The 25,764-nt window shown below is 46.3% G+C and overlaps 1 protein-coding gene across 3 annotated transcripts in view; it reads right to left on the reverse strand.

Annotated features, from left to right (window-relative positions):
• The window catches only part of Frmd4b (FERM domain containing 4B), a 188,875-nt gene that overhangs the window by 143,037 nt on the left and 20,074 nt on the right, over positions 1-25,764 (reverse strand). For 2 of the 3 annotated variants that reach the window (XM_042679982.1, XM_042679981.1), the window contains exon 1: positions 7,693-8,010. The exons of the other annotated variant lie outside the window; for it this stretch is intronic. In XM_042679982.1, coding sequence (XP_042535916.1) covers positions 7,693-7,854 — 162 coding nt within the window. In that variant the 5' untranslated portion in view covers positions 7,855-8,010. Of the gene's footprint in view, positions 1-7,692; positions 8,011-25,764 lie in introns of those variants that run through there. 3 annotated transcript variants of the gene reach the window in all.

Consider the following 25,764-nt stretch of genomic DNA (forward strand, 5'->3'; position numbering starts at 1 on the left):
ATACTGGGATGTGCTACCCAGACTGATTCCCTCTGCTGTTGGCAGAGGCGTGAACTGACATTGGTCCCCCTCTGGGGAGTGCCCTTCTTTAAACAGAGCTTTCCCCACAAAGTCCAGCCCTGCCTTTAAGCACAGCACACCTCTAGGATGGGTTGAGGAACAAGAGCAAGCTCAGGTCTCTTGTTCCAACCCAGGGCACTCTGGGTTTCCACAGTCACTTCTAGAGACACCTGTGGCCTCTGCTGAGCCTGAGCTGCCGCTGAATTCATTCTGCTTATCCCCACTCATTTTACTTCCCGTGTGCAGGGTTGATCTCCCAGGGCCTCTGATGTACTTCGTGTTTTCAGAGTCAGCTTCCTAAGGAGCCAGTCTGCACAGCCTTTATGCTGTTCCACAACAGGTCTAGAATGGTTTCTCCTAGCTCCTGTGGGTGTGTAGATTGTGGTACCAGCTCTGATAGATGGCCTTGAGAAGTGACATGAGCCATTAGACCTTAAGGAGCTCTTCACTTTCTTTTTTTAAATTTTTTTCGGTTGTGGGGTGTGAACACAGGGCCTGGGGCATTTGTCCCAGAGTTCTTTTTGCTCAAGGCTAGTATTCTACCATTTTGAACCACAGAGCTACTTCTGGAGATAAGAGTCTCATGGACTTTACTGGCTTTGAACTGCGATCCTCAGATTTTGGCCTCCTGCATAGCTAGGATTACAGGTGTGGGCCACCAGTGCCCAGCCTGCTCTTCTTACTTTTTATCACAGCAAATGTTGATGTTCTGGAGCATTCTGTGAAACCAAGTGAGGGCAATGAAACAAAACTGTAGCCAACCTGTGATGGCCTATGTAATATGGGCGAAAACCAAGTGTCTGAAGCCATTATGACTTTGGGGCTGTTTGTTACCATGGCTGAATTGAGCCTAACCTGATTGATATACACCATCATCACTGCCACACCTCCCTAACTTCTTTTCCACTTCGGCCTGAGCTATGGCTCCTTTTGGCAAAGGTAAATCTATTGGTCTCACTACTGCCAGTGACGGTTCAAAACCAGCTTGTCTCCTCTTCCCAAAGGTCTGAATCAAAATTGTAGTCAGGTGGGGCAGCCGCATGCCTGTAATCTCAGCTATTTTGGAGGATCCGGGGGATTGAGGATTGAGGCCCATCTGGGCATAAAGTTAGTGAGGCTCCATCTCAAGCATTTAAGAAGCTGGGCATGGTGGCACTCACCTGTTATTCCAGCTACACAGGAAGCATAAATGGGACAAAGTCCATGACAATTTAGGCATAAATTCAAGAACCTGTTAGAAAAGCAACTAAAGCAAAAAGGGGCAGAGCTTAGGTAGCACAGCACCTGTCTAGCAAGCACGAGGCCCCGAATGCAACGCTTAATACTTGCAGAAAAAAAATTAAGTATAAGACAATTCAAGTTCAGGTGTCATTCTCAATCAGAATTGCTTTCCATTTCTTTCTATTATTTTTTTTAACTCTCCTTATACTCTCCCACAAAAGTCATGTTATTCCACGGCTGAAATACCCTTTTGCTTCTCTTCAGTTATGTAACTCCTACGTGTCCTTCAAAGATAAGCCAGAGTCACCTCTTCCAACAGGCCTCCTTAGCTTTCCTCCACTTTCTGCCTTCCTTCCTTGTAAATAAAGTTTTATTGGCACACAGCCATGCACATGCATTTACATATCTTGTAAATGACTTCCTTGTAGACTGTCTGTGAGAGGTGAGCATGAAGGTTGGTGCTTTCCTAGGTATGGTTTTCTTAACTTTCTCCCCGATTTGACAATCTATTTGCTCAGAGCAGGGGAAACTTCTTTGACTTGCTAACATCGTGGCACACTAACTGGGACGTAGTGAACAGCTGAAAGATATTTTAGGCATGAATGAGTGAGCAAATGAACAAACCAGCCCAGAGCAGGAGTCATTATGCTTGCGGTACAACCAAAGGCTGAGTAAGCTGAATGCTTATCTTCATTTCCTCCTGAGTTTTTAATGAAGGAATCCTTCTATGTTTCAAGTTCTGCTTGTCTGTGACAGAATTGTGGATTTTTCTTCCTCTAACATTCTCCACTCCTCATTGTTTTTCCCCCCTTGTCTAGGTTTGTGGTTGGAAAACATTTTCTAGAAAGTAATGAGCTACAAAGTTTTCAGGTTTGTGTCAACGATTTGACTCTAAATAGCTGAGTCACAATGTTGCACCTTTCTGAAATGGCAGCATGAAGGTTGCCAGAGATATCTAAACACATGTATGTGACTGTGTGCCAATAAAACTTTATTTTCAAAAGCTGGTGACAGGCCAGATCTCAATGAAGAGTCATACCAAGCAAAGTGGATATGCTTTAAAATAGGCACAGGTCACTGAATGCTGAATGGGGAATTGTCTACAGAGACATGGCCTCTGTCATCCAAGCTGGTGAGGTATAAAGGTCACATGAGACCAGTCTGTAAATCCTCATAGAATGATTTCTTCCTCACAGCCAAGTGGAGATGTTTGAGTATTCCTAAAGTAAGGCATGAATTAATTAAAAGACGATATGGGTCTACTGGGGTAAAGACAATCCACATATCCAGTGCCCAATGGCTACTGCCCACTTGTAGCTGTGGGATGTCACACCTCTGTCAACCACCATCTACCCATGTGAAAAACGGGAATTTATTTTCCAGACAGCTAGCTAGTCTCATTTGTAAAAACAGTCATGTGCCGGTGGCTCACGGCTGTAATCCTAGCTACCCAGGAGGCAGAGATCTGAGGATGGTGATTTGCAGCCAGCTGGGCCAGGAAATTCCATCAGACACTTATTTCCAATTAACAACCAGAAAACTGGAAGTGGCACTGTGGCTTGAAGTGGTAGAGCACTAGCCGTGAGTGAAAGAACTTAGGGATAGAGTCCAGGCCTCAAGTTCAAGCCCCAGCACAGACCAAAACAAACAAACAATAATGATACTCTTAGGTACCATTACCACACACCTCCTCTGAGCTCAGTGTCGAGGACTTTCCATAACCAAGAACTAACGTTTACTGAGCACTTATTTGCTTTGTGCTCACAAGGTGTCAAGTGTTGCCTGTATTGTCTCATGAATCCCTCACTCTATCCCATAATGCAGCTGTTACTGCTTTCCTCCCCTATGCAGAAGAAAATCGAGGAGCAGAAAAGGGTAGTGGCTTGCTCAAGGTCAAGTTCTTTGGGGCAGAGCCTTCAGACTCTCCTCTACCTGAGACCTGCAATGTGTGCCCTACCCTTGGTGCCAGCTGCTGCCCCAGGGGAGCTGACCCAGACTCTTTGGGTCCCTTAAGCATTCCAGATTCTGTTCAAGTTGCCTCCTGCTGGAAGCAATGCCTCTATTCAGGGTTTACAAGTAATTCTACCTCTCAGACACTGGGGAAAAGAAAACCAAACCCCAGGTAACAAACTGAGGGCTTTATTAGAACTTAATAAAAAACCCCTCAAATATTGATCTTTTGGCAACATCATTTCCCCATCATTTTCTGCCTCCTTTGTGTATTAAACCCAATGAATTGCTATAATGCAGCCTGCCCAGAAAAGATATAACACAGGATAGGCACATGGTGGACAAATCAGTGTTTAGGATTCAGCCTCACTTACAAATGGGTTTCTCATGTCAGCTACCGGACTGAATTCGTTACTTATAAATTAAGTTTTTGTCAAAGGCAACCCCAATACAGCATTTGCCTGCTTTGCTACAGAAAATACCTTATAGCAAGTACCTTAATTATGTGTGGTTTGTTGGCACTTGAAATCATTTGCTGTTCCAATATCTAGGAGGGGGAGGAAGTGTTCAATTCCAAAGAAATGAGGCCTTCCCAGCTTTGCTAGCCAGGCCGCCAACACGCCAAACACCTTGTGAATAGGCAGGAGATCTTGTTTCACTTACTGTATATGAACAAACAAAACACCCCCAAGGGCCTGCCGGGGATTGAGTGTAATCAATATCTCCTGCCCGGCCTTGGTTTCTCTCCAGAGTGATGGAGCTGTGGTTTTCCTTACAACCAAGACTATTCTGAATCAAGAAAAACGACACCTTTGAAAATTTATCAAGATGATAAAAGACTGGACTCATTAAAATATGTAACTGTCTCGTGTGTTCTTCCAGATCATCATATGTGCGGGACAGCAGACTGTTCCCTCTGATAGTTGGTTCTCTACCACTTGTGCCACAGCTCTACTTCTAGCTGTTTGGGGGTTAAGTGGACATGAGAGTCTCATAGACTTTCCTGATCTGGCTGGCTTTGAACTCTCAGATCTCAGACCCTCAGACTCTCAGATTCTCACATCTCAGTGCCCTAAGAAGAAAGGATTCCAGGCATGAGCTAAGCCTGGCTTAGCTGCCTTTTATACCTAGCCTTCTTGCCCTTCCTCCTTAACTAAGGAGGAAGTTGTGGGGGCTTTGCTCTCTCTCCCCCCAAATCAATTTTCACTCCTTTCAGACCTTATCTTTTCCATAGAGAATAATTACAATGCAATGCATAGACCCTAAAATAGAATTTTAATTATTCACTGAAAGTATATCTAGGAAGTTTTTTTCATGGTTGGTAAACATGAATTCTTTTGCTTTCTACATAGATAATATATAGAGCTATTGTATATATGAGAGATAACACCAGGCAAGGGTATAGCCAACAAATAAGAATAGGGCTGAGAGGATGGGAAGGTGGCTCAGTGGTAGAGCGCTTGCCTTGCATGCCTGAGCCCTGGGTTCGATTCCTTAGCACCACATAAGCAAAAAGAAAAAAGCTGGAAATGGCGCTGTGGCTCAAGTGGTAGAGCGCTAGCCTTGAGCTGAAGAGCTGAGGGACAGCGCCCAGAGAGCTGAGTTCAGGCCCCAAGACCGGACCCCCCAAAAAAACACAAAAGAATAGGGCTGAAAGAATGATAGGAAATAAACATGCCCTGATCAAACCATACTTAAAATCCATCTACTGCTACACTTGTACATTGTGTCAAAGGTCACATTTATTTTTTTATTCTGTGGGTTACTTTTGAGTTGCATTCCCTATCCCAATTAAAAACCATCCTAGATGACCAAATTGATAAAAACATTAATTGAATACTTTCTAAGATCCAAGTTGTGTGCTAATTATTTTACGTGCCAATTAATCCTCATAACCTCTGTGATTACTATGATTATATTCCCCACTTTATAAATGATGAAAGAGAAGCATAGTAAAAGATTAATTTCCCCACGGTCATACAGAGGAAAAGGCTGGATTCACTCACTTGCCCATAAATCACATTCATTTACTGTCTTTTTAGTTTTATATAACTGAAGCTACTACTCCCTTACTCAGTACTTAAAAGTATGAGTTTTTTTAAATGATTTTTGGGGGCTGGGGATGTATATAGCTCTGTGGTTGAGTGATGGCCCAGACCATGCAAGACCCTGCATCGCACCCCCAGCACATGAACAACAAAGTAAAAGTAAACTAAAAAATCCCATTTTTTGCAAATATGTTATACAATTGAGATTATCGTTGTTCTTCTATGGCTAAATTTTTTTAAAAGATTTCTCCAATTTTTTGAGATCCCTTTTCTTCTCTTTATGACTCAGTGCCCAAGCGAGGCATAATGTTAGATGTTCATTCTGATGGCAGTGAGAGGGAATGACTCAGTTACCATCCATTTGACAGAAGAGAATAGGTATCTGGTAGTTGATGCCTTCAACTTATTGCTGTGTTTAAAACAATTATTCATCAATCTTATGATGGACTCACAGAACCTCCCTCAGTTTTCCAGAACCTTCATCTCTGAATTGGCCACTAACAACATTAGAGATAAGCCACAAATCCCCTGAATCTCTGCTGGGGGTGGGGTGAAGCCCACAACTGGTCTGGTTGGCTATGATATTTGTGTTCTCCTTTTGAAAGTTTCTCCAATGTTAAGAAGGAAAAGCAAAATTATACATCATACTTTTCCCCTATAAACCAAACTAAGTGGCGACTAATCAACAGAGAAAGGCTTGAAAGGCTAACTCATCTCTGGGTCCTAAAAACCAGAGAAGCTGTGACTTGTAGCCAGATGGGATGCGTCCACACTGCCCTAATGCTCTCCCCTCCCCCACGCGCGCGCTGCTGCTCACAACGTGGCTTTTAGATTCCATTTCAAAAATGCACTATATGGCAGATGTGTTATACAAAGCAGGAACTGTCTAAAAGCAGAAGTTAAAATGTTATAGTTTAACAAGGGTGACAAGAGGACACGGATACTTTAGACTTCTGATAGTCCAACCTTAGGTGCTGGAGACTTCTCATTTTGCTTGATTGATGAAACAAAACAAAACAAAAAACAACCAAGTGTGTGTGTGATTATTGTGGGTCACAATATAATGACATATACATTCTACCATGTGAGGAATGAGCTTAGGGTGTAGGGGAACCTAGGAACTTCCAACAAAGCTATTCTGTATCACAAGAAAGACAGTAATAGAGTATTTCCATGAACCCAAGTATAATTTTCCTAGTTTAACAGTGCAATTAAAAACCTCTCAAAGATGTTGAACCAAAGCACAATATTGTGTGTGTGTGTGTGTGTGTGTGTGTGTGTGTGTGTGTGTGTGTGTGTGTTGGGGTTGAACTCAGGGCCTGGGCATTATCTCTCAACTTCTTCCACTCAAGCCTAGCACACCACCACTTGAGCTATAACTTGACGTCTGGCTTTTATTTTTTATTTTTGTTTTTTGGTGGTGGTTAATGGGAGATAGGAGTCTCACAGGCTTTCCTGCCTGAGCTGGCTTCAAACCTTGATCCTCAGATCTCAGCCTCCTGAGTAGCTAGGGTTACAGGTGTGAGCCACCAGCAGCACCCTGCTAGCATAGTACTTTTAAATCGATAAAGTTCTGTATAAGAAAACACCCAGGCAAGCTGCAGCCCCAGAGGGGGCTAGGGGTCACCTAGCTGAGGGAAGTGGCCGCACTGTTTGGCCTGCAGTGTGGGACCCAGCAGAGAAAGGTTGTGCTGTGCTTACGAGAGTAAATGGAAAGGTAAGCACTCAGGTGCACAGCCAAGCCACCCTTCCCTTCCCATCAGCCTCCTAGGAAGTGTTCACCATTTGCTTTCCTTCCTTCCAAGCCCCAGCTGAGACCTCATCAGATGTTCCTGGCTCTACCTTTGCAAGTTGGGGGCTTACCTGATGGAAAACTGAAATAACCCGAAAAGGAAGAGCGCGCCTCCAGTGCGCTCTGCTCTGACAGCCGGCGGGGGTGAACCCTTTCCCCTCCCCACTGCCACCCCCACGGCGCTGAGGCGCGAAAGGAAGCAGCCCATCTCCCAGGGCCAAAGGCACTTTCTGCAGCAGGTCCTCTACCCCGCAGCTCCAGGCGCCCCCCTCGGACCCCATCCTCACTGGGAAGGGGAGGTCTGCGAGAGCTGGGCGCCCCCTCAGCACCCCATCCTCACTGGGAAGGGGAGATCTGCGCGGGCTGGGGGTAGGGGGTGACTAGGAACCCCCCCGCCTCCCCCCCATCCCGTCCCTAGGCCCAGCTGCAGGCGTTTTGTCCCACCAGCCCCGGGCGCTGCGGAGCCCGGCAGCCCCCCTCCCCTCCCCCAGAGCGCAGACACCTGCTCGGAGTTGCAGTGGCGATGGGGGAGGGGAGCGAGCCGTGCAATCCTACAGGTGGAGCCGGCTTCCCACGAATCCCGCCGGGGCCGGGGGAGGGCTGGGGCCGCGCCCCGCTCACCTGGTACACGTCCCGCAGCCCGCACCACGTCCGCAGCACCTGGTGGCACGCCCGCAGCCTCTCGGTGTACCATCTCCGCAGCGTGGACACGGTCAAGTTCCACACGAAGCGGCTGCCGCTGAACACCAGGTCCTCCACGCCGCACATGAACACCGAGGCCATGCCGCCTCCTTCCCTCCCAGCCTGGGGTGGGGTGTGCGTGTGTGCGCGCGCGTGTGTGGGGGTCCCCCCCCCCTCAGGCGATCACAGCTGCAGCCACGATCTCCCGGGGCAACCCCACACCCGCGATCCTCTCCCCGACCCTGGACAACGCCGCCGCCGCCGCCGGCCGCTGCCTCGGAACTCGGCTTTCAGCGTGCGCGCTGGCCGGGCGCGGGCGGCATGGCCCGGGATTGGGCGGCCGCCAGCCAACCGCCGCGCCTGGCACCGGAGCCCGGGTCCACCCCGCCCGCCCGGGGTCCAGCAAGCCCAGGACGGCACGGGCTCCGCCCCCTCCCACCCCCAGAGATCCGCGCTCCTCGGAGAGGGGAGGGAGGACGCGAGGGGGGGCGCGGGGGGGGGGACCAAGCAACTCCTTGCAGGCAGAAGACAGGAGCTGCATTTCAGTGCACTTGGCTTGCACGTCCCGCATGCGTGCACACGTACGCGCGCGCGCACACACACACACACACACACACACTCCTTAGCCGCTTAGGCAGCCCCTAATTTTACCCTGCAGAGTCTTTGCTTGCCATCTTTCTCGGGCCACATTGGTATAAAACATCTCTGGGGGATGCCACAGATGCAAAAGGAGAAGAAGGAGGAGGAAAAAATCCTCGGAAACATCCCTTAGGACGTCCCTCCCCGGGGAGCGGCGGTGCACGTTGTTTCCTTGGTTCTGCTAAAGACACTGCCAGGCTCAAAGCAACAGTGCGCAGCGCCGCCGAACCTGCCTGCCGACTCCTAACTTAAGGGTCTCCTGAGGATGTCCGGAGAAGACCCGGCCCTTCCCTCCTCCACCGCTGCTACAAATCAGGAGCAGACAGCTCCAAGGTGCTCATTAGAGACTCTGGTTCGTGACTGAAACTTCCAGCTTCTAGATATGCCTGGCTTCCATCAGCTGTCATGACAGGAACACATAGGCAGGTAGCTCCCTGTCCTTGAAAACCCTAAGTGTAGCTCCTCAGAAAGCTGAGATCTGAGGATCTTGGTTCAAAGCCAGTCCAGGCAGCAAAGTCCAGGAGAATCTTAATCTCCAATGAACTAGCAAATACAGCTGCCAAGTTGGGGTATGGCTCAAGTGGTAGAGTGCCAGACTTTATTGAAAAAGCTCAGGGATGGCACCCCAGACCCTGAGTCCAAGCCCCAGTATCAGTACCCCCCCCCCCAAACACAACACATCAACAAAACACAATACCACCACCAACAACGGGGGTGGGGGGTGGGAGGATTGGGCTGTGGGCTGGGGGAGGGCAAGGAGCTATTCCAAGTAACTCAGGGGTGTTTCAAGTCCCACCTCAGGCATTGATGTTGTCTAAGGCATTTGGAAAGGAGCCTGGAGTCTCCCCCCCCCCCCCACTTTCCTTCTTAGCATTTTTCAGTTCTGTGCAATCCAATGCCATTTCTCATAGGAAAAGCATAGCAGGGATTTCAGGATAAAGAGCTTCTCCTGAATCCATCTCTAGAAAATGGTCTGGATTTTATGATTGGTTTCACACCTGAATCCATTTCTAGAACAACGGTGGGGATTTGACTGTTGGCTTTGCACCATGTTGTTATCTTTGCTATTAGTAGCAGACAGGAAAAGTACCAAAGCCTTTCTCTTTCCAAGTAGCTTGAGAGACTGCAGGACGGAAGAGCAACAAGTAAATCAGGTTTCAAATGTGCCTTTAGAATATGAATTCAGGGGAAACATCATGATTCAAAGGGTGAAGGACACACAATCTGTTCTCAAAGTGCCTGTTGTTTTTTAACGGGACGGTAATCGGAATACCTAAATGACGTTTCTTTTACAACTAAAAAAAAAAAGATTGTTGCCAAGAATAGGTGGCACCAAAAAAAAATTTCCTTAAGAGTTCTTGCTGGATTAGTTTTCCAGACACAAGTTTTGTCAATGTTTCTTCTCAGTAAATCTACTCTGCATGCACCTTTAGTATTAGCATTTGGATGGTATTTTCCAAGATAGAGTTGTGGCATTTACATAGAATCTAAATACACAAAGTTTTACTGCATCAAAGGAAAATGTATCAAGGATGGTTTGAAAAAGAAATGCCATCATGTTGATGGAAAATTACTGAATTAAAAAAAAAAATGGCTGTTAGGAAGAACAAACCGTGGTGGTACATAGATGGTTTTTAATGATAGCATTCCCGGAAGTGTCAGGCAGCCAAGGGAATACCAGAATAACACCTCCAACAGGCCAATTACTGGTGTCTCCTGGTGCCATCCTCTGAGCAGAGATGCTCAAGAAACACCTTGGCAGGAACCGAAGGTGTTTGGTTGTAATGTGAGTGGTCAGTTCTAACTTCGGTCATCCACAGGACAATTCCAGAGCCAGTGCTTGTAGTGCTCCATAGAAAATGCCATGTAGCGTAATGGGCTTTAGAGAACGTGGGTCCCGGGCCAGCAGATCAGCAGCTCTTGGGAACTAGAGCATCAAACGCTCAGGATACTCCAGAATCAGAAACGGTGAAGCTGGGGCAGAGGTCAGCAAGCTGAGTGTTCAGGGGACTTGGGAGGATTCCAACTTGCTCCCAAACTGGAGAGGCCGGGAGGTAGGAGATGGAGGCGAGAAGGTCAATCTCCCCAGAGAGACACTCATGATTTCAAGTCTTTGCTCCTCAGGACCCATGGGCCCTCAAATACTATTTGGGGGGGGGTGCAATTTAGGGGATTGATGACATTTTTTAGGCAGGTACTCTATCACTTGAGTCATGTGTCTAGTCCTTTGGCTTTTAGTTTTTCAGGTAAGGTCTCAAGTTTTTTGCTTGGACCAGCCGTCTCTCAAACAGTAGGGATTACAGACATGCCTTATCACTCCCAAATCCTTGAGTACAATTTTTAAATCAGCAAAGTCTCAGTGACAATAATGACAAAGTCTCAGGGACACTATTAAAACCTTCTACATAGGGCCAGAAGAAGATAACTATGAGATCCTCCCAAGAGATGTTGAACATGGCTATTCGCAAAGCCAATCTCTATAACTACCAACATCAGAAACTGTTTCTATTTCTTGAAGTCAGATAAAAAGCGTAAGTAAAACATTAAAAGAAATTCTACATGTTATGTAGACCTGTTTTTTCCTGTCCCTTTCTGTTTGATGGGGATACAAAAAATTGGGGGAATGTTAGCTGTTTTCTTTCAAGTTCCCATAAGGCTTTTAGGAGCCCGGTCTCCCTCCCTAGATTCAAGCTTTCCCAAGCACTCAGAAAAACATGCAAGACAGTTCACCTCACATCTCCAACAACCTGCACATGGATGGCTCTTATCCAAAGGGCTCTCCTCTTTGGCAGAAGCAGAGGTCTGGGGTTCGAGGATGAAGGGTGAGAGGGCAGCAAACACTCCAGGAACTGATAGTGTGTGGTGGGTTCACACAGATGAACAGCGTGGAGAAATCAGCATCCTAAGTGTGCTTCCCCCTTATAATGGAGGAGACATAGAGATAAAACAGATCTCCCTGCCCCACCCCCCTTGAAGCACATGCAAAAGTTTCTTTGCAAAGAAAGCTATGTGAAGTCAACTGCGCATTGCAAAATTGCCAGCCCTTTTATTTTGAAGAAGAGGATTTTCCTTTTTGCCAGCCTAAGCAGCCTGCAATATACTGTAATTTCCTGCAGCGCTCTCTCTCTCTCTCTCTCTCTCTCTGGAGACTTAGAGAAGCTTCAGGTGGCAGCATTACTCATACACCTGGGAGCTACACCCTGGATGTCAAAGAGAAATGATCATTCTCTCGGAGGCTCCTGCTGGTTCTCCTCTAGGGTCAGCAGAACAGAAGGTGCCACATCAGGAAGGCAGTGCATAGGTAACATGCAGCTTCCCATGCTTCCCTTTGCCTTTGTGGTAGTGGTGCATGCCTGCAATCTCAGGACTCAGGAGACTGAGGCCAGAGGATCATGCATTCAAGGCTAGCCTAGGCTATATGGTAGGACCTTGACAAAACAAAACAAAACAAACAACTGATCCCCTCGAATCTCTATGGATATTTTTCACCTGTACTGTTAACACACTTTGAAAGCTAGCGAGGCTAAATTCTGATGGGCCACAAGCACCTGGCACAGGTGCTTCATTTCCAGGCAGTAGAAACTGAGGTTTTCCTGCATGGTTCCCAAGCAGAAGTATTTCCTGACCCTCAGCCTCTGGCACTTGGCAATGCAGGAGACATGTTTTGGCTATCATGGTCCCTCATAGGTAGAGATGGGTGTGGGATATTTCTAAATATGGGCAGCATGCAGGACAGTCCCACAGCAAAGGACCCATCTCTCCCAAGTGTTGCTGGGACTGTAAAGCTCTGGTTTAGTACGGCACTGGTGGCTCATGCCTGTAATCCTAACTACTCAGGAGGGTGAGATCTAAGGATCGTGGTTCAAAGCCAGCCCAAGCAAGAAAGTCCATGAGACTCTTATTTCCAATTAAGCACTAGAAAACTGGAAGTGGCACTGTGGCTCAAGTGGTAGAGCGCTAGCCTTGAGCTGAAATGCTGAGGGACAGAGCCCAGGTCCAGAGTTCAAGACCCACTACCGACCAAAAATAAAGCTCCAGTTTAGTTAATCTGGTCACCTCCCTCCTTCCCCCATGCTGATCTCCATTGTGAGAAACACCATTCCTTCTCCATCTCTTTTCCCCCAAAGGCACGCTGGAGAAGGACGGAACAGCTCATTGCACGGGTTTTCACACCCTCACAAGGGATGGGAAACGTGAAGGGTTTTCACATTCACTTGCTTTTTTTCCCACCTAGGTGCATATGATTGTTGTATGGTAGTTATAGTTTCACGTTTACTTTTAGCTTTATCATGTCATTTCAAGTAGAGGCTCCTTAGTAGGGCCAACGCCTTTCTTGGTCATGTTTTATGCATTTTTATTTTTATTTTCTTTTGGTTTTGAAAAGGGCCTCACTATGTAGGCTCAGGTTGGCCTTGAACTCATGAACCTCCTGCCACTGCCAGCTCACAGGCTGGCATGATAGGTATGAATCGCTATGTTTGATATGTTTGAAAAACACAAATTCCTTCTATCCTGGCCTAAGAGAGAATGCTAATGTCTCCTGCAGCCATGCATGGCTACAGAAGTTCCTTGTGAGGTTTTATCTTTCTTGCTGTTTTTAATGTACTCATAATGTACTATGTGATTTTTTTTTGCTTCTTTTGCATGTTCTTCCCCCATGGTATAACCCCTGTCTTCACTGTATTTGATTCTGATGCCCTGAATCTTGTATATACATTTTTCTAATTTGGGGAGGGGAAGGGAAATAACAAAATGCTTAAATAAGGATACAGGTCGACCATTGTAACAATGAGATGTACAAGATACTACATTGAAAACGAACTTTACAACTTTTGGGGTGGGGAGGTGGGAAGGAAAGGGATGGTAGGGGAAAAACAAAGGAGGGGGTAATGATGTTCAATAGGAAAAGGACTCATTAACTTACTCATGTAGCTGTATCCCCTCTGTGCAGTATCTTTACAATAAAATAAATATTAAAAAATAAACTTAAAAAATGTTCCTCATGAGGCACATGACAGAACATAGCCAGACATGACAGGCCACTTTCCCCTAACCTCACTTCCCTCTCCTAAACAACAAGCACAATGCAGAATCCCAAAACATCACAGAGATGGGGTTGCCTGGCATTGATCAAAAAGGTTACAAGTCAAGATACAGCAAAGATTCTTATACATCCATGTTCATTGCTGCCCTATTCACCATAGTCAAATCATGGAAAGAGCCCAGATACCCCTCAATGGATGACTGAATCAAGAAAATGTAATGTGATGTGTGTGTGTGTGTATACACATACATATACATGGAATTTTATTCATCCATAAGGAAGAATGATATTATGCCATTTGTGGGGAAATGGATAGACCCAGAAGAAATTTATATTAAATCAGGCTTAGGGGACAAAGGATACACTTTTTCTCTCATATGTGGAAGTTAGAGCTAAGCTATAAATATATATGTAGACACATGCAGGGTCGTATGCATATATATATATATATATACATATATATGTAAACATTAACTAATGTACAGTCTATTCAGGGGAGAATTCCAATGGCATAACTCCTTTGAACAACTAACTTTCAGTTTAACAAAACAAATACCAGGAGGCTGGAACTTGTGATATCAGAGGAGTGAGGTCAAGGGGAAAGGGGTACATGAATGGAGATAGGGAAGGGCAGTCAAACGTGGTGATTAAAGCCAGTTGCATATGTGAAAATGGAATCAGGTAACTTGAGGGGGTGGGGCGGGGAGGGGGAATGATGGAAGGGGTGACATTGATCAAGATGCATTGTCCTCATAACCCGAGTTGAGTTGAAACCCCTTTATACAACTGCTTAAGGACAGTAAGTTAAAAAGGAAGAAAGAGAGACAGGGTCCCACTGGACCGTATCACATGCAGTAGGCGGGTGTTCCATGACCTGTGCTCTGTCCACTAAATGCCTGGCTGCCCAGTCACCATGCCAAAGGCAACAAGAAGACCCTCCCACACATTCCTAAGTGCTGCCAGGTGGGGGCAGCCAGCCCTATTCAGAAACCAGTCAGCGGTGGGAGTCGGGAGAGGGTCTTATTCACGCTGTGTGTGGCTGGCACCTAGCAGGCAATCAATAACTGCTGATTGAGTAGAACAATGAATGGCTGTGTGTCAGTGGCGAATACAGAGAGTAGTCATCCATTGCTGAGCACACAGGCTCGTTCATTCAAGATGAGGTTCTGTGTTGCAGGGTGCATCAGGCAGGGGGTGAAGCGCAAGGGGGGGGAGCACACTGTGACAACACTGAGCTGATCTCCATCTAAGTGGGGAGGTCACATGCGGGGAGTGTCACAGGGCTATGATAGAGGCGCGTGATGGAGAACAGGCTCAAGGAATGCCTCCCTAGGATGTGACAGGGTAAGCTGAGGCTTGAGGGCTGGATATGGGGGGGGGCAGAAGAAGGGGAGACTTGAGAGCAGTCAAAGACACAGGGAGCCAGAAGGACTAAGGTCCTGTGGCAGGAAAGATCCTATGTATGAGGAAATTGGGGTAAAAGGGAACAGGGGGCATCAGAGGGCAGAGACCAGGGAAACCCAGCAGGAAGGAGAGGGTGGAATGCTAGCTAGCGCTGCAAAGAACAGGCTTGTGGTGGGTCAAGGAAATGTTCCCAGACCCCAGTCCACCTGCTTCCAGCATGGGTGATTCCACCGTGGGAACTCAACCCGCAGGATGGAGGAATACACTGGTGGGCAAAGGTGTCATCAATAATGCTGCCATCTCCTGGGCCTCTGGGATGGTGGGCCTTCTGCAGGGACTGCTGCTCAATCAGGGGGGTTCGGGTTCTTCTTGGCAGGTGGCAAGTTCTGTTTGAACCCCCTGCTGCCAGCAGCTGGGTGGGCTTGCTCTCCCCTCTCCTTTATAGACCACCCCTCAGGCCTGGCCACAAGCAGGCTAGAGGAAGGAAGCAGGGAGGAGCAGCCCCTGAAGTGGAGGAAAGCAGTCACCAGCCCTGCAAGCTGATGCTAGCAGTCGATGGTTCACTTCTGCAGCCATCCTCAGGCTGATGCAACTTTTGGGCATCACAAAAGGTTCAAAACAGCACGAGCTAAAGAATATCAGGCATGAAGGTAGCTACTCAGCTTCGAATCTTTGGTAAACTCATTCTACTACTAGAAGTAACAATAACAACAAGGACAAAACAGTTCAAAAAACAAAAGCAAAAGCAAAACTTCCCTACACTGCTCAACAACTTCATTTATTATGCTGTCAAATCAAGGGTTTTCTTTATAACAGGAAGGAATACAGAAGGGAGCAATGTGGTTAGGCTCTGCACTGAAACTTTCTTTACACTTTTTGGGGAGGAGGAGGAGGATGCTGATACTCAGATTTGAACTCAGGGTCTGGGAGCTGTCCCTTAGCTTTTTTTTTTTTCCCTCAAGGCCGATGCTTTACCACTTGAGCCACAGCTCCACTTCCAATGGTTAATTGGAGATAAGAGTCTCATGGACTTTCCTGCCTGGGATGGCTTTGAACCTTGAACCTCAGATCTTAGCCCCCTGAGTACTAGGATTACAGGTATATGAGCCACCAGTGCCCAGCTTTTTCTCTTAGTTTACTGAGCAGATAGTGGAAATTCTGGTCAGGTCCGTCTAGAATCCATTAATATAGCTATAAAGGCATTTGCAGGGGTGTTGGTTCTCAGGAAGTCAGAGAGGGTTGACCTTCCTCAAAGAGGAATGGAAACATCTTGTGATCTACCTCCCACCCTTACAATTTGTCACCTTCAATTCACACCTCATCTACGAGCACATCAACGATGACAAAAATAAAGTTGCTATGAATTGGTCCAGGTAGCACCTTATTTCCTAAATAAATAAAGGTGGCTTCACTTACTTATCCCCCTCATCAATATTCACAATATTTTCCTTAGCTCAAGTTGAGAAAGTAATTTTGGTCCCATTTCAAGATAAACTGACACATTTAAGGTCCTTAAATGAAGAAGGAAAACAAATATACACCTGAAAAAGCTTTACTCTTCAAACACCAGCCACACTACATTGGTGTGGATAATTATAGGGAAACAGACAACAGAAATCATCCAATATCAAAGGTTTGCAAAGTGTTATGAAACTCTCCAGGCCAGGTGTATCTGGCCTTTTGACAAATACGTCAATAGGTCATAAAAACAGGCTATTTTTTCCCCCCATGATTGCTAAAATTGCAGAATAGTTCGGTGAGATGATTGCTAGGAATTTCACATATTTGGCCCTTAACAGTCAAAGCCGGAGAAAAGCAAAGTCGATCCAAAAAGAAAAAGAGACATGAAAGTATTTCTTGTCTCTTGCTCTCCTAAAATTAACTTTAGAGTTGATGGTAGCAACCCACTGTTCTTAAGGAGGCGACTGTTTGTCTACAAGAAGAAAAAGCAGCAGCGCACAGCAGGGCACAGGCCTTGAGGCCTACGGTTATTTTATAAAGTTGAGCAAACAGCCTCTAGTCCTCCAGCCCCAGTGATCAGGCAGCTGCAGGCAGTCTTTGAGCCCATGGAAGCAAAGAACCATGTGATCTGATTTTGAGTCAAGCACAGACAGAACAGAGGGATTTCACTTCTGAAGGAGCTAGCAGCCAAGGAATTTAAGATAGGCTTCTGTGATCACTCCAGCCTGATCAGTTGACAGATGATGCTGGGTATATTCCTTGTATGCTTAAGTGGCTTGGCAGATAAGGTTGGTCATGTGTCTATCAGCCATTTCCCCCTTCCAAGCAATCTCATCTTGGGGTGGCCATTTTCTGTGCCAATGGGATGAATGATGGGTTATCTAAGGATGACACAGCCTACTGCTGGGGGAATCGGATATAATGGAAAGCTTCCTGAAGAGTTCTTTTAAAAATGACCATCTTTGAAGAGAGAGAATAAAACAAGAATTGGTTATGACATAAAGAGAAATAGAATACCATCCGTCATTAGAGGAATGCAAATCAAAATCAGAAGAATGCACTGCTTTGTGCCCACTAGAAAGACTATGAGAGAAAACGCAAATAGTAATAGTTGGCAGAGATGTGAGCAAATGAAAACCAGCTACATTGTTGGTGGGAATATCAACTGGTCACAGGCATAAACACGGGGATCCCTCAGAAAGTTCCATAGCCCTCAGTGATTTCATTCCTAGGAACATATCCCAAGATGGCAAATAGGTGTTTAAAAACATCTATCCAATAAACCTCATGGTCCCACTATTCATAGTAGCCTAACAATAAAAGCAACCTGTATATCTTTCAGCTTCTGAGTAGAGTAAAACATGTGGTATAAGCATACAATGGAATATTATTTAGTAATAAAAAGGGATGCGGCATATACAAAAGAGAGCTTAAAATATGTCTATATAAGAACTTGAACATACCTGTTCACAGCAACCTTCTTCTTTTTTTTAAATTCTTTTTTTTTTTTGTCAGTCATGGTGGGACTTGATCTCTAGGCCTGTCCCAGACAGACCCTGGGTCTGTCCCTGTCCCTGCCAGCATCCTCAGGTGCTGTCCCTGAGCTCTTCAGCTCAGAGTGAGCACTCTACCACTTCAGCCACAGCGCTACTTCCAGTTTTCTGGTGGTTAATTGGAAATAAGATTCTCACAGACTTTCCTACCAGGGCTGGCTTTGAACCGTGATCCTTAGATCCCGGCATCCCGAGTAGCTAGGATTACAGGCATAAGCCACAGGTATCCAGCACAACCTTATTCTTAATAGTCCCAAAGTGGACAAGTCAAGTGTCTATCCCCTGATGAGTGAACATGGTAGGTCTATACCATGGAATATTATTCAACCATAAAAAGGATGAAATGTTGATAAGTGTTACAGGAATGAAGCACTAATAGATGCTGCAATATTTATAAATTATGAGAGTACCATGTTACATAAAGGAAACTAGACAAAGTTGAGTGCCTATGGCTCATGCCTGTGATCCTAGCTACTCAAGAGGCTGCAATGTGGTTCAAAGTCAGACCAGTCAGGGAAGTTCATGAGGCTCTTATCTACAATTAATAGCCAAAAAGCCAGAAGTGGAGTTGTGGCTCAAGTGGCAGAGTGCTAGCTTTGAGTAAATATGCTAAGAGACTGTGCCCAGGTCCTGAGTACTGGTACTGGTGTGCTTACACACACACACACACACACACACACACACACACACAACTAACAAACAACAAAAACCTAGACAAACCCCAAATAGCCATAAAAACAGAAAATAGAGGGAGCTAATCTATTAGGGCTGAGGGAATTGGGCGAAGCTGATGGGGAACGGCCACTAGTAGATAATCTCAGAACACTACTAATTTTGCCCTAACATCTCCATAGTCACACACAGGATGGGCTGAAGTTTTTCTTTTGCAGGGAAAATAAAGGTTTACATCAGGAAATGAATGAAATGGTGAGGTGGGACTGTAAGAATCGCTTTCCCCCTCCAAATAACTTTGCAAGCTGATGGTCTATGCTTCTGTGTCATGTTTCGCCTCATTGTAGAAGATCTTCTTTGGGGTCCCAACCCATCCCCCTGCAGGCTCTTCATCCCAAGATTGTATTGAATGAACCTGCATTTCTCTTTCAAGTCCTTGCGTTCAGGTTGATCACCCAAAGCAGGCAAGCACCCCATCTCGGCAGCTTGAGCTTGCCCTCACAGGTGGCTTGTCATGTGGCCACTGAATGGTCACAGTGGCCACTGTCACTGTGGCGTGGTGGCACAGTGCCTAGCTCCTTGTAATTACCCATGAAAAGGGAAAATCGAGTAAATGCAAATGGAAAACCTATCACAAAAATTTTTGGCTCTACATCACCATATTGGGTGCAATTAAAGAGAGAGCTTAGAACAAATGGAAAGCCAAGAATAAGAAAGCCTGAGAATCACTCCTTAGATCTAGAAGCATTTGCTAAGGAAGAAAGCTATAGGAACCCGAGGCTGCTGCTGTGGGTAAGACGGATGCCCAGATCAGCACAAGAAAATCTTCACTGGGATAAAGTGATCGAGACTCAGAAAGCTGACCAGAGAGGGCTTTGCTGTGACATATTTCTAGTAAGATGGGCACACAGGGTGCCAAAGATGAAGATGATGGACCAGATCTCCAGGTCTGAACCACGTTAATCTTAATGTGACCTGGTTCACATCGAACTTGGCATTGGCAGAAGGATTAATGGAGACGTACTTGTACCCCTAAGTAGCTTAGTTCTTCAAAGCATCTTTCCAGAATGCTTTGGGACATGCACTTATTAGATTTGTTTCTATTAAAAGTTATGCTAGGTGTAGGACGAGATGGGGGTGAACTTATTTGCCTTATGTATTTGTTCTTAAAATAGGATCCTTAAGCCTGTTAACTCATTACAGGAGTGAAAACACAAGCAGTTACTAGCATTGTTTACTTTGATATTCCTTCCTTCCTTCTTTCCTTCCTTCCTTCCTTCCGTCCTTCCTTCCTTCCTTCCTTCCTTCCTTTTTATTCTCACTCCTTTTCTTAATTTGTTGGTACCAGAGTTTGAACTCAGGGACTAGCATTTGCTAGATAGGGCCCTACCACTTGAGTCACATTCCTAGCCATGGTTTTTGCTTGTTGAAGAACCTCATTAATATCACATATGATGAACAGTTATCAAAGGGAAAGAAACCAGTGATAGGCATGCATGAATATTCCTGGCTGAGGAGTGATTGAGGAAGACCCATGGTGAATATATAGGTTGAAAGAAGCACCGCCCCTCAGTTCTGGGGTTATGTAGCCATCATTCAAATGCAGAATGCAAGGGCGGGGGGGTGGAGAGAAGGGAGCAATGCTGAGTACCGGGCCCAATGGGCAGCAGATCCTGATTACTGTGCACCCCCCCCCCAGCAAACCGGGCCCAATGGGTAGCAGATTCTGATTACTGTGCACCCCCCCCACACACACACAAGGCACAAGGACTACACACAATCTCTAATACTTACTTTATTTGTAAGAACAGCTCAGAAGATAGTAGTGCTTTTAAGACTGCCTGGGTTCAAAACATATTTCTCAGAAAACACAGATTTACTCCTTCCTTAGAAAACAAGGTAGGAGGGGCTGGGAAGGTGGCTCAGTGGTAGAATGCTTGCTTTGCATGCATGAGGCCCTGGGTTCGATTCCTCAGCACCATATAAGCAAAAAGAAAAAAAAAGCCGGAAGTGGCACTGTGGCTCAAGTGGTAGAGCGCTAGCCTTGAGCTGAAGAGCTGAGGGACAGCGCCCAGGCCCAGAGTTCAGGCCCCACGACCGGACCTCCCCCCCCACACAAAAAAAAAAGAAAGAAAAAAGAAAACAAGGTAGGAGCCAGGTGCTAGTGTCTCATGCGTATAATCTTAGCTACCCAGGAGGCTGAGATATGGAAGACTGCATGACGATGCCAGCACAGGTAGAAAAGTCCCAGAGACTCCATCATGCGGTAGAACACCAGCTAAGCAAGCACACTGAACCTGAGTGCAAGTCCCTGAGTTCAAGCTATCTGATTGGCACAGACACACACACACTCACTCACTCACACACACACACACACACACACACACACACACACACACACACACACACACAGAAAGAGAGAAATAAAAGAAATAAGTAGCCTGTAATCCCAATACTTGTGTAGATGAAGTAGAAGGATCATGAATTTATGGCCAGGCCTAAAGAAGGAAGGAAGGAAGGAAGGAAAGAAGGAAGGAAGGAAGGAAGGAAGGGAGGGAGGGAGGGAGGGAGGGAGGGAGGGAGGGAGGAAGGAAGGAAGGAAAGGAAGGAAGGAGGGAAGGAGGGAAGGAACAGAGGGAGGAGGGAAGGAAGGAAGGAGGGAAGGAGGGAAGGGAGGGAAGGAGGGAAGGAAGGAAAGGAGGGAGGGAGGAAGGGGAAGAAAAGAAGGAAGGAAGGAAACAAATGGTGTCAGTACTGCCACAGGGGGTTTCATGCCACCAATCCATCTTAATGTCCTTACCTACTCAGTCTAATCGAGCAGTTACTTCCGTGAACTAAGGAATTCAATTAAGGATGAATACATAGGGGATCATTTAAAATAGCATTCTAACAGGGTCCTGTGTGACAAAGGAAATGAGTTGGATGATAGGGAGATTTTAGCAGGAAAGAGGAAGCCCTTCCTATCTGGTGAGTGGAGAAATCTATGCCCTTCATAAGAGCTGTTCGCTCCTATGAAATGTGGCACAGTATTCAAACAGTCACAATGAGGAGAAACCGGACAGGTGAGTTTGAAGTGCGCAAGCCTGCAACGTGTGACCGCCATTTCAAACCCTTGAAAATCGGAGAAAGATGTTTGAAGTTTCCTCCACTTGTGAGGCGTAGGACAGCCTTCTCTGCATATTCCAAATGTGTGCAGGAGTGCATGCGTGTTCCTGTGTATCTTGCTCAGACGTGCACACACACATACATAATTGTGACCCCAGCCACCTGCCTCGCCTGCTTCTTCAGGGTTCACATAACAAGGACTCCATGAAAACTTGCTCAAGTGGACAAGAAGGAAAGAAAGAGCAGCGAGGAGAGAACTGAGGGGTATCAGACACCCAGACACAGACAGACAGACAGACAGGCACACACACACATACACACACCCTCCCTCTAATATCTTTGATAGAACTCTCTTGGATTGCAAATGAGTGAAACCTAACCTTAACTAGTTTAAGTGAAATGTATGGCTCACATGGTGAAATGAGGCCTGGCTAGCCTTATGGACCCTCTAAGTGCAGGTCCATGTACACTCCGAGAGGAGGGGGCCCCTCCCTGCTGGCTCCAGGGTTAAGGCATGGAGAAGGATGCTGACTGGCCATCAGAAGCATCATGGCCAGGTGGAGAAGACAAAGATGTATATAGTGACCAGTGCATCCAGACACAGGAGCCACCCTAGGGTCCAGGATTGTGGAGTAGTGTGATTGAACAATGGCTCCTGTGTCCTAAAGGACACCTCAGTACATAGTATGGAGGGGACATTTCCCCCAGCAGGGCAAGCTCCAGTTCCTAGAAGAAGAGGGTGAAAAGAGGCTGCGCAGAAGGAGCAGTCAGTGCTCTCTCTACAAGGGCTCTTAAATTTGAAGCAATACACGAACTGACTAACCACCCACCCCCCCCCCCCCCCACCTCGCTCTGGGATACACACATCAGCTCACTCCGATACCCTGTTTCCCTCATTTGCACCAGTAATTAAATAACCCGGAGCCATCAACTTTCTGGTGGGCAGCAAAGGCTTTCTAATCTCTTGGCAGCCCATCCAAATGAAGTTTCCATTTCATGTGGTTCTTCTTAGTCCAACAGTATCCCAGGCTCTCCACCACACTAACAGCAAAAGGCATTTTATTAATATGACTTTGAGTCATTAATTTTTGCATTCTCAATAACTTGGTTCTGTGGCACATTGGGGATCATAGTTATTAAGTTCTTCTGTCTATAACAAGGCCAAAGGATCTTTTTTTGTCCCAAAGAATGTCCATAATACCTTCTGATTAATTTTATTGGAATCTGATGAATTGAAAAATTTCAAACATTACTTAAAAAGGCCTGATTCACTCCACTAGGCAGGGCACTTCTTACTTTTTTTCCCCTTATCAATCCAGTCCAAAACGACATAAGATGCTAGCAGCTAATGCCTTTTGCCAAGGCTGGCTTAAAGTTTTTCTTTTCTTTTTTTCTTTTTGCCAGTCCTGGGGCTTGAACTCAGGGCCTGGGCGCTGTCCCTAAGCCTGTCTGTGCTCAAGGCTAGCACTCTACCACTTGAGCCACAGAACCACTTTTGGCTTTTTCTGCTTATGTGGGCCTGAGGAATTGAATTCAGGGCTTCATGCATGCTAGGCAAGCACTCTACCACTAAGCCACATTCCCAGCCTGGCTTAGTGCTCTTAACTGGCCAACAGCATGTGTGTGTGTGTGTGTGTGTGTGTGTGTGCGCGCACGTGTGCACTCATGTGTGCATGCCCATGCACGCATGCATGTGCACACCCACACCCCCCACCCCCATGCATATTTATTGGCTCAGTTTCTAGAGCTCTAGGCTCAATGAACAATGGCTCTTGGAAAACTCCCTGCTTGGATTTGAGCCCACAGTCTCAGCTTACAACTTGGTTGTCAAGATGCCAACCGTGCAAGACTCTTACCAGGATTCATCGTGCAGCTGGCTCCTCTGTGTCAGAAGTTACCCATCCTGCAGCAGAAGAGCCTAAAGCAGCAAGAGTGTAGCTCACCACCCTTGCAATAGCCTGGATCCAACACTACCGGAGGAAAAAGGAGTCCCAACTGCTAAGTGAAGCCGCCTCCTCATTCACAACTCTCCTCTCACCTCCTCCTCAAAGGAAGCTGTTCAGTTAGCTTTGCAGCAACAAACATGGCCCTCACAGCAGAACTGTCTCTGTGGCTGTCAGTGTGTACCTGGGTTCACTGAGTTCTTATACCGCCATTAGTCAGGTTTTAGAGCAAGCATTTGTACCAGCTGTTGAAAAGCGTCGGGGGGAATGGGGAAACCTCCCTGGAGTTTGCATAAAGCAGAGCACAGGGTAAGACCGTCTTGGCTGACGGAGGATAGGAGTCACATAGGTGCTCTGACCCCTAGTAAAGCCATGTGTATGCTTTTACTGGATGTGCATTTGACTACAGCTGTGTGGCTAATAAAAGGGATGAAGGGCTAGCCGTGAGAAACGACATAAACACCACCAATTATCCCACCTACGTAGTCAGCATTAGTTGGGATTCTAGAGTACTCTCCGTGAGGCACCTTGCAGACATGTGGTTTCTGATCATAAGGGAACTACTTTTCAGGTGCTTTGTTTGACCGTAGACCTCACAAGAGATGCTACGCTTGTCTGGCCTGACAACCCAAAGGACATTCATAGGCTGCATTAAACATGACTGCTGTTTATGTGATTTTCGGGCCTACATGTGTCCACAGGGCCAGGTAGGGAAGGTGATTTTTTGCCAAGGCCAGTTGCTGGGTAACAGCTGCCTGGACACTGATTTGAAGAAGGGTTGGAAGGCTCGGTGGGCAGGAGCTGTGGCTGGGGAGGGTCATCTACATGTTTGCTTTGCAGGTGAACAGAGACTGAGATGGTGTTTTCCTTTCCAGACTTGAGGCTTTTACTTCAAGTGGAGGTAGAGCGGGAAAGGAGATTGCAGATCATAGAAAAGTAGCTATAGAGCTACTTCCTAGATCAAGGATCATTTTACTTTTTATTTAATGGGAGTCAGACAGTAAATATTTTGGGAATCTGCTGGACATACGAGGCGAGTTATAACTACTCACCTCTGATATTGTGGTAGGAAGGTATTGAGAGACAGTAAATACACAGATGGGCATGGCTGTGTGCCAATAAAACTTTATTTATAAAAAAAAACAGGGCTGGGAAGGTGGCTCAGTGGTAGAGTGCTTGCTTTGCATGCATGAGGCCCTGGGTTCAATTTCTCAGCACCACATAAGCAGAAAAAGCCAGAAGTAGTACTGTGGCTCAAGTGGTAGAGTGCTAGCCTTGACCTGAAATGCTGAGGGACAGCATCCAGGCCCAGAGTACAGGCCCCATGACCGACCAAAAGAACAAAAACAAAAACAAAACAAAATAAAATAACAACAGGCCATAGCACATCCCTGATCAAAGTTATGAGATATTACACAGATGAAATCGGCAGGTGAAATGAGCAGAGAATTTCTGTCTGGCAAGGAATTTAGGAGTAAATTTGGAAAGTCACTTTTGAAGGGACATTGAGAACCCTGCCATTCTAGGATCTAAACTAATCCTTCTGGCTCACAGTGAGGCAAGCAATCCTGGACTCCACCACCTTCAAACAAGACCCTTGCCTATCAACTGTGCTTCAAGAGTCCAGCGCCCCCCAGTTTGAAATTTCCTCCATTGAGTAAGAGATTCTCTGGGAGGTTTTTACTGGAAAGGAAACTGAGTCCAAGAATGAGCAGGTGACCATGTGCAGGAAAAACTGGACCAGAAAAGGCAGAAGACTGAGGCCCAATTCCGTTCCAGCTAAAGACCACTGAGTGGGAATATTTGGATGCAGAAAGACACCAGTGAGGAGCTCAAGTTCAGTGTCAGACTGCTCTACTTAAGGCATAATCCCACTTCAGTCCTGTCTGCTTTATAACCTTGGGGAAATGACTGAATCCCTGCCAGGCTATCGGTAGTTCTTAGTAAAATGGAAGCGCAAACATGTCCTGTCTCAGGTTGTTGGTAAAGAACCCTGGGCTGTGCCTCTTGGAACATGGTGGCTTCTCTGTTAAGCTTGCCTGTGATCCCTGTGCCAACCACCCAGGCTGTCTTAGCAGGAAACTCACTTTTACTTGGTTAAGCACTTCTTAGTTGAAGCAGAGTCCACAGAAAAGAAGCAGGGAATAGGTTACTCACAAATTCTGGCTTGATCTTTACCCTGGAGCTAGAT

Source organism: Dipodomys spectabilis, unplaced genomic scaffold (genome assembly GCF_019054845.1).
Source record: "Dipodomys spectabilis isolate Male_0828 unplaced genomic scaffold, ASM1905484v1 ptg000054l, whole genome shotgun sequence".
NCBI classification, from domain to species: Eukaryota; Metazoa; Chordata; class Mammalia; order Rodentia; family Heteromyidae; genus Dipodomys; species Dipodomys spectabilis.